At 46.0% G+C, this 12,603-nt stretch overlaps 1 protein-coding gene across 1 annotated transcript; it reads left to right on the top strand.

Annotated features, from left to right (window-relative positions):
- The first annotated feature begins 690 nt into the window (after nt 1-690).
- Nucleotides 691-3,601, top strand: FZD8 (frizzled class receptor 8). Its single transcript, XM_045820383.1, has one exon. It carries the CDS (start codon nt 825-827, stop codon nt 2,880-2,882), a length of 2,058 nt encoding a protein of 685 aa, XP_045676339.1. The 5' UTR covers nt 691-824; the 3' UTR covers nt 2,883-3,601.
- Nucleotides 3,602-12,603: the final 9,002 nt, after the last annotated feature.

Genomic DNA, 12,603 nt, shown 5'->3' on the forward strand with positions numbered 1-12,603 from the left:
GTGGGCGGAGACTAAGTCCGCGCGGTATAAATATTCATGAGCCGGCCAGGAGGCTAGAGGGGTCGCAGCCGGGAAGTTGGGTGAAGGGCGCAGCTCTGGTGGAGGAGGAGAGGGCGGTGGGCGCGGGTCGGGCCACTCAGGTGTCTGCTCCGCCTTCCGGTCTGGATTTGGTTCAGCGAGTCTAGCGAGGAGGGGACAGCCTGCACGTCGCCGATTGCTGACTGGAGCGCGGAGGGGACTTTTACCAGGCCAACGCCGGCAAGAGAGGAAGGGAGCCTCGGCGGAGGCTGGTCCGCAGCTCTGGAGGCAGCAGCGCGGCTTTGGAAATGAGCATGAACCCCGGGGAGCCGAAAGGAGGCCGTACGGGCTGACCCCGCGCGGGAGAGGCCTGGCCCAGCCATCTTGACTGCGCGCCGCGGCCCAAAAGGAAACTTGCGGCGCCGCCGCCCTCTGCGCCCAGCCAAGTCGCCGGCGCCGGCGCGGCGCGGCGCGGATAAGTGGCCCAGCGGCCCAGCGCTCGAGAGAAAACGCGAACGAGTGAGGGATGATGAGCTGGGGGTTGGCAGCTCTGCTCCAAAAGGGCTGAACTCGATCAGGGCAGGCCTTTCGGACTGTACTTCCAGCCACCCTAATTTCCCCCGAGCGGCGGACCGCGCCCTGTGGACATGTCCTGAGGGGGGACTAAGACAAGGTTATAGGCAGATCCCCTCCCGAGAAAAGCAGGAGAAAGACCAGCAGGGCATCCGCTCTGCCCTTCTCCGGCTCTCTCGCTGGATCCTCCGGAGCCCCTCTGTGTGCTGCCTGGAACGTGAGGGGCACGCAGCATGGAGTGGGGTTACCTGTTGGAAGTGACCTCCTTGCTGGCCGCCTTGGCGCTGCTGCAGCGTTCCAGCGGAGCTGCGGCTGCCTCAGGCAAGGAGCTGGCTTGTCAAGAGATAACAGTGCCACTATGCAAAGGCATCGGCTACAACTACACTTACATGCCTAACCAGTTCAACCACGACACGCAAGACGAGGCGGGCCTGGAGGTGCATCAGTTTTGGCCGCTGGTAGAGATCCAGTGCTCTCCCGACCTCAAGTTCTTCTTGTGCAGCATGTACACGCCCATCTGCCTGGAGGACTACAAGAAGCCCCTGCCTCCCTGCCGCTCAGTGTGCGAGCGAGCCAAGGCCGGATGCGCACCCCTCATGCGCCAGTACGGCTTCGCTTGGCCAGACCGAATGCGCTGCGATCGACTGCCAGAACAGGGCAACCCAGACACTCTCTGCATGGACTACAACCGTACTGACCTCACCACGGCTGCGCCCAGCCCGCCGCGCCGCTTGCTGCCTCCGCCTCCTGGCCAACAGCCGCCCACAGGCAGTGGCCACGGCCGCCCGCCAGGGGCCAGGCCCCCATCTCGAGGCAGGGGGGGAGGCGGCGGGGACGCGGCGTCGCCCCCCACCCGCAGCGGAGACGGCGGGAAGGCGCGGCTCCCTGGCGGTGGCGCGGCGCCCTGTGAGCCGGGCTGCCAGTGTCGCGCGCCAATGGTGAGCGTGGCCAGCGAGCGGCACCCTTTGTACAACCGCGTCAAGACTGGCCAGATCGCCAACTGCGCGCTGCCGTGTCACAACCCCTTCTTCAGCCAGGACGAGCGGGCCTTCACCGTCTTCTGGATCGGTCTATGGTCTGTACTGTGCTTTGTGTCCACCTTCGCTACCGTGTCCACCTTCCTCATCGACATGGAGCGCTTCAAGTACCCTGAGCGGCCCATCATCTTTCTCTCGGCCTGCTACCTCTTCGTGTCGGTTGGCTACCTGGTACGCCTGGTGGCGGGGCATGAGAAGGTGGCGTGCAGTGGTGGCGCTCCGGCTGCGGGCGGAGGGAGCGGCGCGGGCAGCTCAGCTGGGGCGGCGGCGGGCGCGGGCGCCGCAGCGGCGGGCGCCGGCAGCCCGGGCGGGCGCAGCGAGTACGAGGAGCTGGATGCCGTTGAGCAGCATGTGCGCTACGAGACCACTGGCCCGGCCCTGTGCACGGTGGTCTTTCTGCTCGTATATTTCTTCGGCATGGCCAGCTCTATCTGGTGGGTGATCCTGTCGCTCACGTGGTTCCTGGCAGCGGGCATGAAATGGGGCAACGAGGCCATCGCCGGCTACTCGCAGTACTTCCACCTGGCCGCGTGGCTCGTACCCAGCGTCAAGTCCATCGCTGTGCTGGCGCTGAGCTCCGTGGACGGTGATCCGGTGGCAGGCATCTGCTACGTGGGCAACCAGAGCCTCGACAACCTGCGCGGCTTCGTGCTGGCGCCGCTCGTCATCTACCTTTTCATAGGGACTATGTTCCTGCTGGCCGGCTTCGTGTCGCTCTTCCGCATCCGTTCGGTCATAAAACAGCAGGGCGGCCCCACCAAGACGCACAAGCTGGAAAAACTTATGATTCGCCTAGGCCTCTTCACCGTGCTCTACACAGTGCCCGCCGCCGTTGTAGTCGCCTGCCTCTTCTACGAGCAGCACAACCGCCCGCGCTGGGAGGCCACGCATAACTGCCCGTGCCTGCGGGACCTGCAACCTGACCAGGCACGCAGGCCGGACTACGCGGTCTTCATGCTCAAGTACTTCATGTGCCTGGTGGTAGGCATCACTTCGGGCGTGTGGGTCTGGTCAGGCAAGACGCTCGAGTCGTGGCGGGCCCTGTGCACTCGCTGCTGCTGGGCCAACAAGGGCGCCGCAGTGGACGGAGTTGCTGGCCTGAGAGATGCGGCTGGTCCCGGCGGGGGCGCGGGAGGAGGGCGGGGCGGCGGAGCGGGCTCCCTCTACAGTGACGTCAGCACAGGCTTGACGTGGCGATCTGGCACGGCCAGCTCCCTGTCCTACCCAAAGCAGATGCCATTGTCCCAGGTTTAAGTAAAGGGGGTGGGGCTTTCCCTGCTCCGGACAATGAAGCTGCAGCGAGGAAGCCAAGTGCTGTGAGGGGACACTCCACGGGCTGGAGCTGAGGTTTCCAGCCCTTCTCCTTGTTGACTGCTATTAGTATGATAATGAACTCTTAATGGTACCCATTAGCTGGAACTTCAATGTCTTGCTTAGAACAAAGTTCCTGGCCTAGACCTCCCAGCCCCAGCCCCCTTTCCTCCATTGGTAAGTGAGGAGCAGGAGCCCTGGAGGCGTTAATTTTGGCAGAGGAGGGTGGACTCTCCAGCTTTCCAAGACCCCAAGGCTTGGAGTCCTCATTGGTTGCCGTTTGTTGAGCTTGAAGCCAGATCTATAGATTTCACCTGAGAGACCTATTTTTCTCCTACGTTAACTCTTATTCCTTATGCATCCTAGAGGAGGGATGATTGCGACCTACCGGAATTGTATGGTTTGGCTATTCTTCATGACCGGGCAAATGCCTTAAGTGAATTAAAAAGAAATGTCTTAATTATACACCCCAAGTAAATACGGGTTTCGTACATTAAAGGATGTATTTATATAATTATTTGTTGAATTGTAAAAATTGTAAAATATGTACATATCCAGAGATATATAGTCTGTACATTTTTTTGTAAAAAGTATAGAGGCTACTCCTGTACGAACAAATCTAAGTTTTCTATTTTGTCAATAAAATGACTTTTGATAAATGATTGAAACATTGCCCTTTCCCCTACCTCTTCTAAGCTGTTACCTGTAAAGTGCTTGCTAAGGGCATGTTGGAAGAATGGACATTTTCTGGTTTCTCTGTACACTAACTTTAGGCATGGAGAAAATGACCTGTTAAACTCTAGTTCTTAAGTTGTTAGCATAGTAAATATCACTGTTGAACTGCAACCAAAACTGAGATTTTGCACCTTCCAAAAAGATGTTTTTAATGATAGCTCTTTTTTCAATCCATGGATAACAATGCTCACTTTAGTGTGTGTAAGTGGACTATTGTAAAGGAGTAATTTTCCACTCAGGCCTTGTTATTTATCTTCAATAGTACCACTAAAGGCTTCAAAATCTCACGTTTATTTTTTTCTCGTGTCTGTGATTTTGAAAGCACCTGGACTGCAACAAGCTGTTGAAGTGTAAAGGTGAGTGTTTTAAACTGTGAAACACATTATACAGTATGTCACTTGATACTCTGGTGGTGGAACAGACATTCTTAATGGATTAAACTAATGGGTTAACATCTTAATATCAAACATGCTGTTTTTCCTAGAGAAAAAGCTATTGTTCCTCTGTCAAGACAGCTAATTTATTTGAGCAGAAGGCTGTTGAATTAGAAGAAGAATGCTTTGGCAATTGAACTTTTTACCTGTCTGCCCAGTGGCCCAGCACATCATTCCTTTAAGAGGAGCTAAATGAATAGGGTTAATCTGTAGGGAACTTGGTCTTTTGAGTTTGAAAAACTTTGATCTTTTCTGCTCTCCAAATGTGCTGTATAGTCTGAAGTTTCTTTCCCTGCTGCCTGGCTCCTCTTGGTGCAGACCAATTGGCCACCATGGAGCCTTAAAGTTCTTCCATTAAAGGAATGTGGGACTTTTACTTTAAAAAGGAGAAAGAGCTAGGGAGAGGAAGACTTGTAACAGTTAGTGAAGACCTGAGGCACAAGTGTGCTCAGTCTTTTAAACAGTTTTTCCAAGCATTGTTAGCCAGCCTGCAGGCAGCTAGGCATGGATTCAAGCATTATAGAAAAGGGCTCTGAATGCCCTACAGGTGGTCTGTGCACATAATCCCCCAATTTAAAGCGTTTTCCTTTGCTTGACAATTGTATTACACAACTCCCTTCTTTTTTGCTCCTAATTGAACCAATGTTAGGGAAAAAAAAATCCTCAGCGCCTAAATTCTATTCACTAAATTCTGACAAGTTCTCTGAACTGAATCTTTAAAAAGCACCGGAAGTAAAAGCTTCTTCAGTAAAGCTTTTCATATATTTTTATTTCTCATGCTTGTTATTTTCTGGCAGATTAGCAATAATTTAAAAGTAATTGGTAAGGTTGTATGTTCATACTGAAAAGATAGCCCTAGGTCCCTTATTAAACTGTCAATCAAGATAAGAAATGGGCAGCTATCCTGCTAATGATGGAGACATCAAACTGTGGGGTGGGGACTTGTTCTCTGCAGCCTGCTAAGATGTTTGTTCTCTTTACTTTTCCTAATAGGAATATTTAGTAGTTAAAAAATATTTTTTAATTAATAGGACAGAAACTACTTCCTTGGCTTATCTTCTGTTAGAGGCTTTTAAGAAGAATTTTGTAATAGAAACATTTTGCAAATCCTTTCCAGAGTCATTCTTGGAGTTAATTGGATTCTTGAAATTAGATATGCTATAAGAACACCCACTTTAGCTGTCATGCCAATTTTATTTTTTTAAGTCAAAGGCATTCTAAAATCCACCTCTCAACTGTTTTACTCATTAAAGAATTGCGATTTTGTAATATAGGTTCCAATAAGTGGTCTGCATCTAATCCATGTGGTAGTACTATACTGTACATAAAACATCCATAAACTTTACATTTGCAATTATAAAGTAGGATTTGAGGGCATTCCCATAGACTATCACATATGTGGGATGGAAAGAGCTAAAAGTTACGATGTTGGTTTTCTAGTGTAGCAATATTTTCATTAGACACATTTTCAGCTATGTTACATAGTGGAAATTGTTCAACTTTAGAGCTCTTTTTCTTTATTAATGTATTCAATATATCCTTGTAAAATGTCATATTTGAAAACTGACTGTAAGCATGCTTAAAATAAGCAAGTTGATAAACAAGCAAAATCCTTATTGGGGACAGCTCTCAGTAAAAAGACCGGTACTTACAATCACTAGAGACTGATAATAAAACACAAGTGCAGGTTCTTTGTCTTTAAAGCTAAACTTGAGGTGCAAAATTACCAATACTCAAATAGTGTCCATTAATGCAATTTTTAAAAAAACTTGATTTGGGGTTGGGAAAAGAAAGGAAGAGTATTTGGCTATAAAACAACTGAATGGGTTCCTTTCCAGAACACTGTGTTATGCAGGTGTGTTCTTACTATGCAGAACAAGTGTTAGTTTTTGAAAATTTTGTCAAATATGTGGTTACTTTGTGGCTAGATCAATGTAAATAAAGTCTAATATGGCCAAAACCATTAGAGCCAAAGCTCTTTAAAATTACTTATGGGAGAAGTTATGTGAAACACTTTCTTTTTGCTTTATAAAAAATGCAATTTAAAGTACCATAAAACAGAAGTGGGTGAGGGGGATTGTAGAAGTTTAAGAAACAAATTGTCACCCTTACAGTTTTTTAACCTGTGTTGATGGCGTAGCAGGTTCCTATAAATCCTTGAGTTTGAAGGTGGGAAATCAGATTATCTGGCCTACAGAAAAAAAAATCACACAAAGAGACAAAAGCAGTTGCAGAGAACAACATGTTATTTTAAGTACAGGGGCACACATTCCGTTGAGAGTCTCCAAACAAATCACAAGTGCAGTGGTATGCTTTCCACATTTGATACTATAGTGCCACCTCATGGTACCACAAAGTTCCACAAGAACCAGGAGATAGATAGGTTCATTCAGAAATACAGTCCTATGGTACAAGCCTTGTCACTCACAGACTCTGCCCAGAAGGCCCACAAGTATTTTGTATTCATAATTTTGAAATTTTCTGTCAAGAACCCCAAACTTCATCAATTTACAGAACCTCAAGTCTTCAATTGAAGTAAATCCTCAATGTTAATGGTTATACTAAAAATATAATTAAAATGTGTTGAAATCCAAAGGGTTATCTTTTTAAAAATTATCTTGAGTTACTTTTATTTAAAGAATGGGTGGCCACATAAACATCCATTATATCTTTTAATGGGAGAAGGAATGAGTCTGAATCATGAAGAATAGTCTGAGGTGGCATGTAGTTGATTTGCCTATTTAACTGGGGGGAGAGGGTTTGTTTTGTTTTATTTTACTGTTTCCTGCAAAGAAGTCAAGCTGCTGGGTCCAGTGAACATGTTTCAGTGTTGCACATGAATGCTATTGGGATGGGTAGGATGCAGGCTATCCCCAATATTTAGCCAGGTGTTTGTGGAAACACACCAAGCAATAGAAACTGTGCTACAGAACAAGGTTAACCAAAAGGAAGAGAGGGGAGCCTGGGCTGTGGAATGCTTGAGCTCTGCAGGAGGGAGATTTGCATAGCATGGCCCGATGGGAAGGACAGGCCTCTAACAGGGGTGTGTGTGTGTGTCGGGGTGGGGGGAACCACCCTGCTTAATTTCAGGAGCTGTAACCCCCCATGGCTAAGGCTGAGTGAGCAACCTATGGACCAGAAGCCACTAAGGAGACAAAGCTTATCTCCCTGGCAGGAGTGCCTCTCATGCTCCTCTTTTCATAACTGGCCCCCAATGCTTGATCAGTTAGCCAATGACAGGTAAGATTCCCTAAGGGGGTAATGACCTAAGACAGGCATGATCATGTGGAGGCCCCAGGGAAGAACTTGGGGGGCTATGGAGAAAAGGGGTGATGGACCCTCACCCCTCGGCTTTGACAAAGCTTGAGTCCTCATTCAGTCTGCGAGAAGTCTCCTATCTCTTGGATGCCTTACTTCCCACCCCTGACTTAATCCTAAAACAATGACAGAGGGTGGTGCAGCCTTGTGCTGGAAAGGGCAGGTTTGCTCGGGTGATCGGGCCTGAAAGAATACACAAACTCTTGTGAAACCTGCTTCACTAAGAATGCTCTTAATTAAATGATAAAGGTCCAGGCAGGAAATGAGTTTGCCTCCCAGAGTTTTGTAACCCATTAAGCTAACAGACCGTGACTCAGAATAGGCCCTCAGAGTCCTTGGTACGTTATCTGTTGTTTGATCCTTACTGCCTGACAATGATTAATGAACTTTACCTGTATTCCTGGGCAAATTAAAAGCCAATAAAAATCCTGTGAAGGAAGGATCAGGGTGCTCTCCTCGAGAAAGTGGCCAGGCCACTCCAAGACTCCCTCCCCTTGAGAGGGTAGCCGTGCCATCCCTTTTCCTCCACACAGGACTCCGTAGTCCATGTAAATGTCTCATGTCTCATCCATGATGCCACAGACATTGCAGGCCGGTGTCTCTATCGTGTGTGTGTGTGTGTGTGTGTGTGTGTGTGTGTGTGTGTTGAAGAGGCAGTCTCACAGCCCCCGACTAAAGACTTCCTCTTCCTGAGGGTCAGGTGGCTGGTGGAGACCAGAGGGAAGGAGAAAGCACTGGTCCAGAGGATGCAGACTAAAGATCCTTCAGGTCACCTATCATGATCAAGGAATTTAAACACAGAGATCTCTGGGGCCATTGAGAAGCTCACTACTCAACAAACAAGCAGGGGAGGCAAGACCTAGCAGCATAATGGAAATGTCACCTCTAGATTCTTGTTCACTGAATCAGAAGCCATATTTAACAAGATCCCCAAGTTCTTAGCATGCACAGGCTAGCTCTCCTCTGAAGCCCAAAGAGGAGTGGACCTGCCGAATATCATATAGTCAGGAGCACTGCAGGGCATAGAAGACATGAATTCTACCTGTCACTCCTTTTTCTGTCTTTCCCACCTGCCCTACCATCTCTGTAAATCCTTTCAGCCACCAATATGTACATTTGTCCCTGAACATCCACTAACCAGGTCTGTGTCTACCTAGTCCCAGAATCACACCAGAGTACCACTTTCCCTGTGGTTGGTACCAACCTACACAGGAACATCCAGCATATGGCCTTAGGAGCTGCCAGCTAAGCTCTGCCTCTCAGGCCCCTGGCTGACTTGGGCCAACTTACCATCTCTCTACTGCCTACATTCACAGTAATACAATCATTGGCAAAATTAGCATTTTTCTAGTAGTCAGACACAGAGTCTGCAAGCTTAGTGATGGGCTGCAGTGACTGGAATAATGAGCGATCTCTATTGACAATAACCAGAGTTCATGCTGGGGAAAGGGACCAAGAGCAGAATCGTTTGCCCTGGTCAGTAGAGGCCTACAGGCCCTGCAATGGGTACCTGGCATGGCAGGGGCCAGGAAGGAAGGCAGGAGGCAATAGCCCCAGTGAGTACAGCCAGGGTGGGACAGGGAACAAGGAATAGCAGATGGGAACTACAGAATCCAAGGGAGCTTCACAGAAATCTCCAAAATAAGAAAACAGGCCCTGGAAGATAACCTAAGGAAATGGGTGGTACTTGGAAAGGGGAAATGACAGAGAAGGATGGAAGTAAAGGAGAACTGTCCAGAACAACAGCAAAATTAAGATAAATTTTAACTGAACACCAAGTTTTAATGACTTTCCAAGCCTTGGGCAGAACCATTGTTGACAGAGGAAAAAGGTATCTACTTATATCATCTTAAACACTCAGGTGAACCCTACACTAATTTAAATTAGAAAGATAATTGCTAATGTTAAATCCTTGACAAATTCATTTCTAATTAACTAAAACCCTGGCAACAGTTCTCACCCCTGTCTACACATAAGCTTCTGAAAAACACTGATGTCTTGTCAGCATCAGACCAATTGAATTAGAATTCCTGGGGATGGAATTCAGATGAAATGTTTAGGGTTCAACATATTCTAGAACTGGCTCAGATGAATCTCATGTGTAGCCAGAACTGGAACCCAGTGCTTGTCATTGAAGGTGGAGATATGATCTAAAATTAAATAACAAATATACCCTGGCTGGTATAGCTCAGTGGATTGAGCATGGGCTGCAAACCAAAGGGTCGCTGGTTTGATTCCCAGTCACGGCACATGGCTGGGTTGTGAGTCAGGTCCCTGGTGGGGGCCACGTGAGAGGCAACCACACACTGACCGTTCTCTCCTCTTTCTCCTTTCCCTTCTCTCTAAAAAATAAATAAAACCTTTAAAAAATTAAATTAAATAACAAATAGAAATAGAAAGTAACTAAGCAAACTAGCTATTGTATCTAACCTAATTTAAATGGAAGTGATTTTTTTTTCTTTTTGTCACCTTGAGTAAGTAAATATTTAGAAGAAGACAGGAGTGCCCTCACCTGGTCCAAACAGAGAAGTTCATGCCTTGTTGTTTGGGACAGATTTCATTACATATACAGAGCAATTTTGTATAACCCTGCTTTTTCTTTCACTTCTAAAAAACCAACAAAAACTGGGTACACTTGGTATGGTTCTATTAAGCTAGAAAGTAAACCCAACCTGGGAACCTAGAAGAAACCAGAAATGTTGATGTATTAATTAGTAAAGATATTTAACGTTATCTTTTTTGTTCAGTAAATGTTACTGTACTGAAACCAGGGTCCCCTTTTCTCCACAACCTCACCAACACTTGTTTGTTAATTTGTTGATGATAGCCATGCTGACCGCTGTGAAGTGATATCTCATTGTGGTTTTAATTTGCATCTCTCTGATGGCTAATGATGCTGAGCATCCTTTCATATGTCTCTGGGCCTCGGTATGTCCTCCTTGGAGAAGTGTCTGTCCATGTACTTGGCCCATTTTTTAATTGCATTGTTTGTCTTCCTGGTGTGGAGTTGTGTGAGTTCTTTATATATTTTGGACATCAAATCCTTGTCTGAGGTATCATTGGCAAATATGTTTTCCTATGTGATTGGTTCCCTTTTCATTTTGCTGATGCTTTCTTTAGCTGTGCAGAAGCCTTTTAATTTGTTGTACTCCCATTTGTTTATTCCTTCCTTTATATTCTTTGCCCTAGAGAACATATCGGTGAAAATATTGCAGTGTGGAATATCTGAAATTTTCCTGACTATGGTCTCCTCTACAACTTTTATGGTGTTGCAACTTATATGTAAGTCTTTTATTAATCTTGAGTTTATTTTTGTGTATGATGTAAGTTGATGGTCAAGTTACATTTTTTTGCCTCTAGCTATCCAGATCTCCAAATGCCATTTGTTGAAGGGGCTTTTTATTCCATTTTGTGCTTCTGTCCCCGTTGGTGAATATTAATTGACCACAGAGACATGGGGTTATTTCTGGGTTCTCTATTCTGTTCCAGTGATCTATGTGTCTGTTCTTTTTTTATGTTTTTAATTTAATTTTATTTTTTATTTTTAAGTATATTTTATTGATTATGCTATTACAGTTGTCCCAATTTTTCTCCCTTTATCCCCCTTCCACCCTGTACCCCCAACCCTCCAGCATTCTCCTCCTTATTCCATGGGGTATACATACAAGTTCTTTGAATTCTCTGTTTCCTATACCATTTTTAACCTCTCCCCATCTATTTTATGCTTACCAATTACACTTCTTATTCCCTATAACCTCCCCCCATTCTTCCCTTCCCTTTCTTCCCTACTAAAAACCCTCCATGTGGTCTCCATTTCTCTGATTCTGTTCCTATTCTAGTTGTTTGCTTACTTTTTGTTTTCATTGTTTTTCTTTTTTTTAGGTTCAGTTGTTGATAGTTGTGAGTCTGTTGTCATTTTACTATTCATAGTTTTTTTATGATCTTCTATTTCTTAGTTAAGTCCCTTTAACATTTCATATAATAAGGGCTTGGTAATGATGAACTCCTTGAACTTGACCTTAACTGGGAAGCACTTCATCTGTCCATCCATCCTAAATGATAGCTTTGCTGCATGGAGTAATCTTGGATATGGGTCCTTGCCTTTCATGACTTCAAATACTTCTTTCTAGTCCCTTCTTGCCTGCAAGGTTTCTTTTGAGAAATCAGCTGATGGCATTATGGGTACTCCTTTGTAGGTAACTCTTTCTTTTCCTCTTGCTGCTTTTAAGATTCTTTCTTTATCTTTAATATTGGGTAACTTAATGATGATGTGCCTTGCTGTGTTCCTCTTTGGGTCCAATTGCTTTGGAACTCTCTGCGCTTCCTGGACTTACTGGAAGTCTATTTCCTTCACCAGATTGGGGAAGTTTTCCTTCATTATTTGTTCAAATAAGTTTTCAACTTCCTGCTCTAGTTCTTCTCCTTCTGGCACCCCTATGATTCAGATATTGGACTGTTTAAGGTTGTCCCAGAGGTTCCTAAGCCTCTCCTCATTTTTTTGAATTCTTGTTTCTTCATTCTGTTCCAGGTGGATGTTTATTTCTTCCATTTGTTCCAAATTGTTGATTGGAGCCCTGGTTTCCTTCTCTTCACTGTTGGTTCCCTGAATATTTTGCTTTATTTCACTTTGTGTAGCCTTCATTTGAGACTGAGCTCAATCAATTTTGTGAGTATCTTGATTACCAGTGTTTTGAACTCTGCATCAGACAAATTGGCTATCTCCTCATCACTTAGCTCTTTTTCTGGAGTTTTGATCTTTTCTTTCATTTGGGCCATATTTCTCTTTATTGGTGCACCTGTTATTTTGTAAGGGGGCATAACCTTAGTTATTCATCAGAGTGGGGTAACCCACATCACTGGGTTGTGGTGTTGTCTGTGTGGGAGGGATCAGAGAGGGAACAATGTCACTGCTCACTCTCTTCTAGCCCCACTTTCCAATGAATTCTCTTGTGAAACTAGGAGTTTCTACCAGCATCACAGGCCCCACTGTGTTTTATAACTGGAGGTTTTGAGTCTTTAGTTTCCTGTTCAGCCAGCCCCGCCTTGCTGGAGTGGTCCACTGCCTTGCATTGTGTTCTTTTCATTTGGCTATGGGTCTCTGCCCCTCTTACTGGACTGGATGAATGTTTCTTTAACTCCTTAGTTGTCAGAATTCCATGCAGTTTGATTTTCTGGCA

The sequence above is a fragment of the Phyllostomus hastatus genome, unplaced genomic scaffold, assembly GCF_019186645.2.
Source record: "Phyllostomus hastatus isolate PE091 unplaced genomic scaffold, TTU_PhHast_1.1 phas_scaffold_39, whole genome shotgun sequence".
NCBI lineage: Eukaryota > Metazoa > Chordata > Mammalia > Chiroptera > Phyllostomidae > Phyllostomus > Phyllostomus hastatus.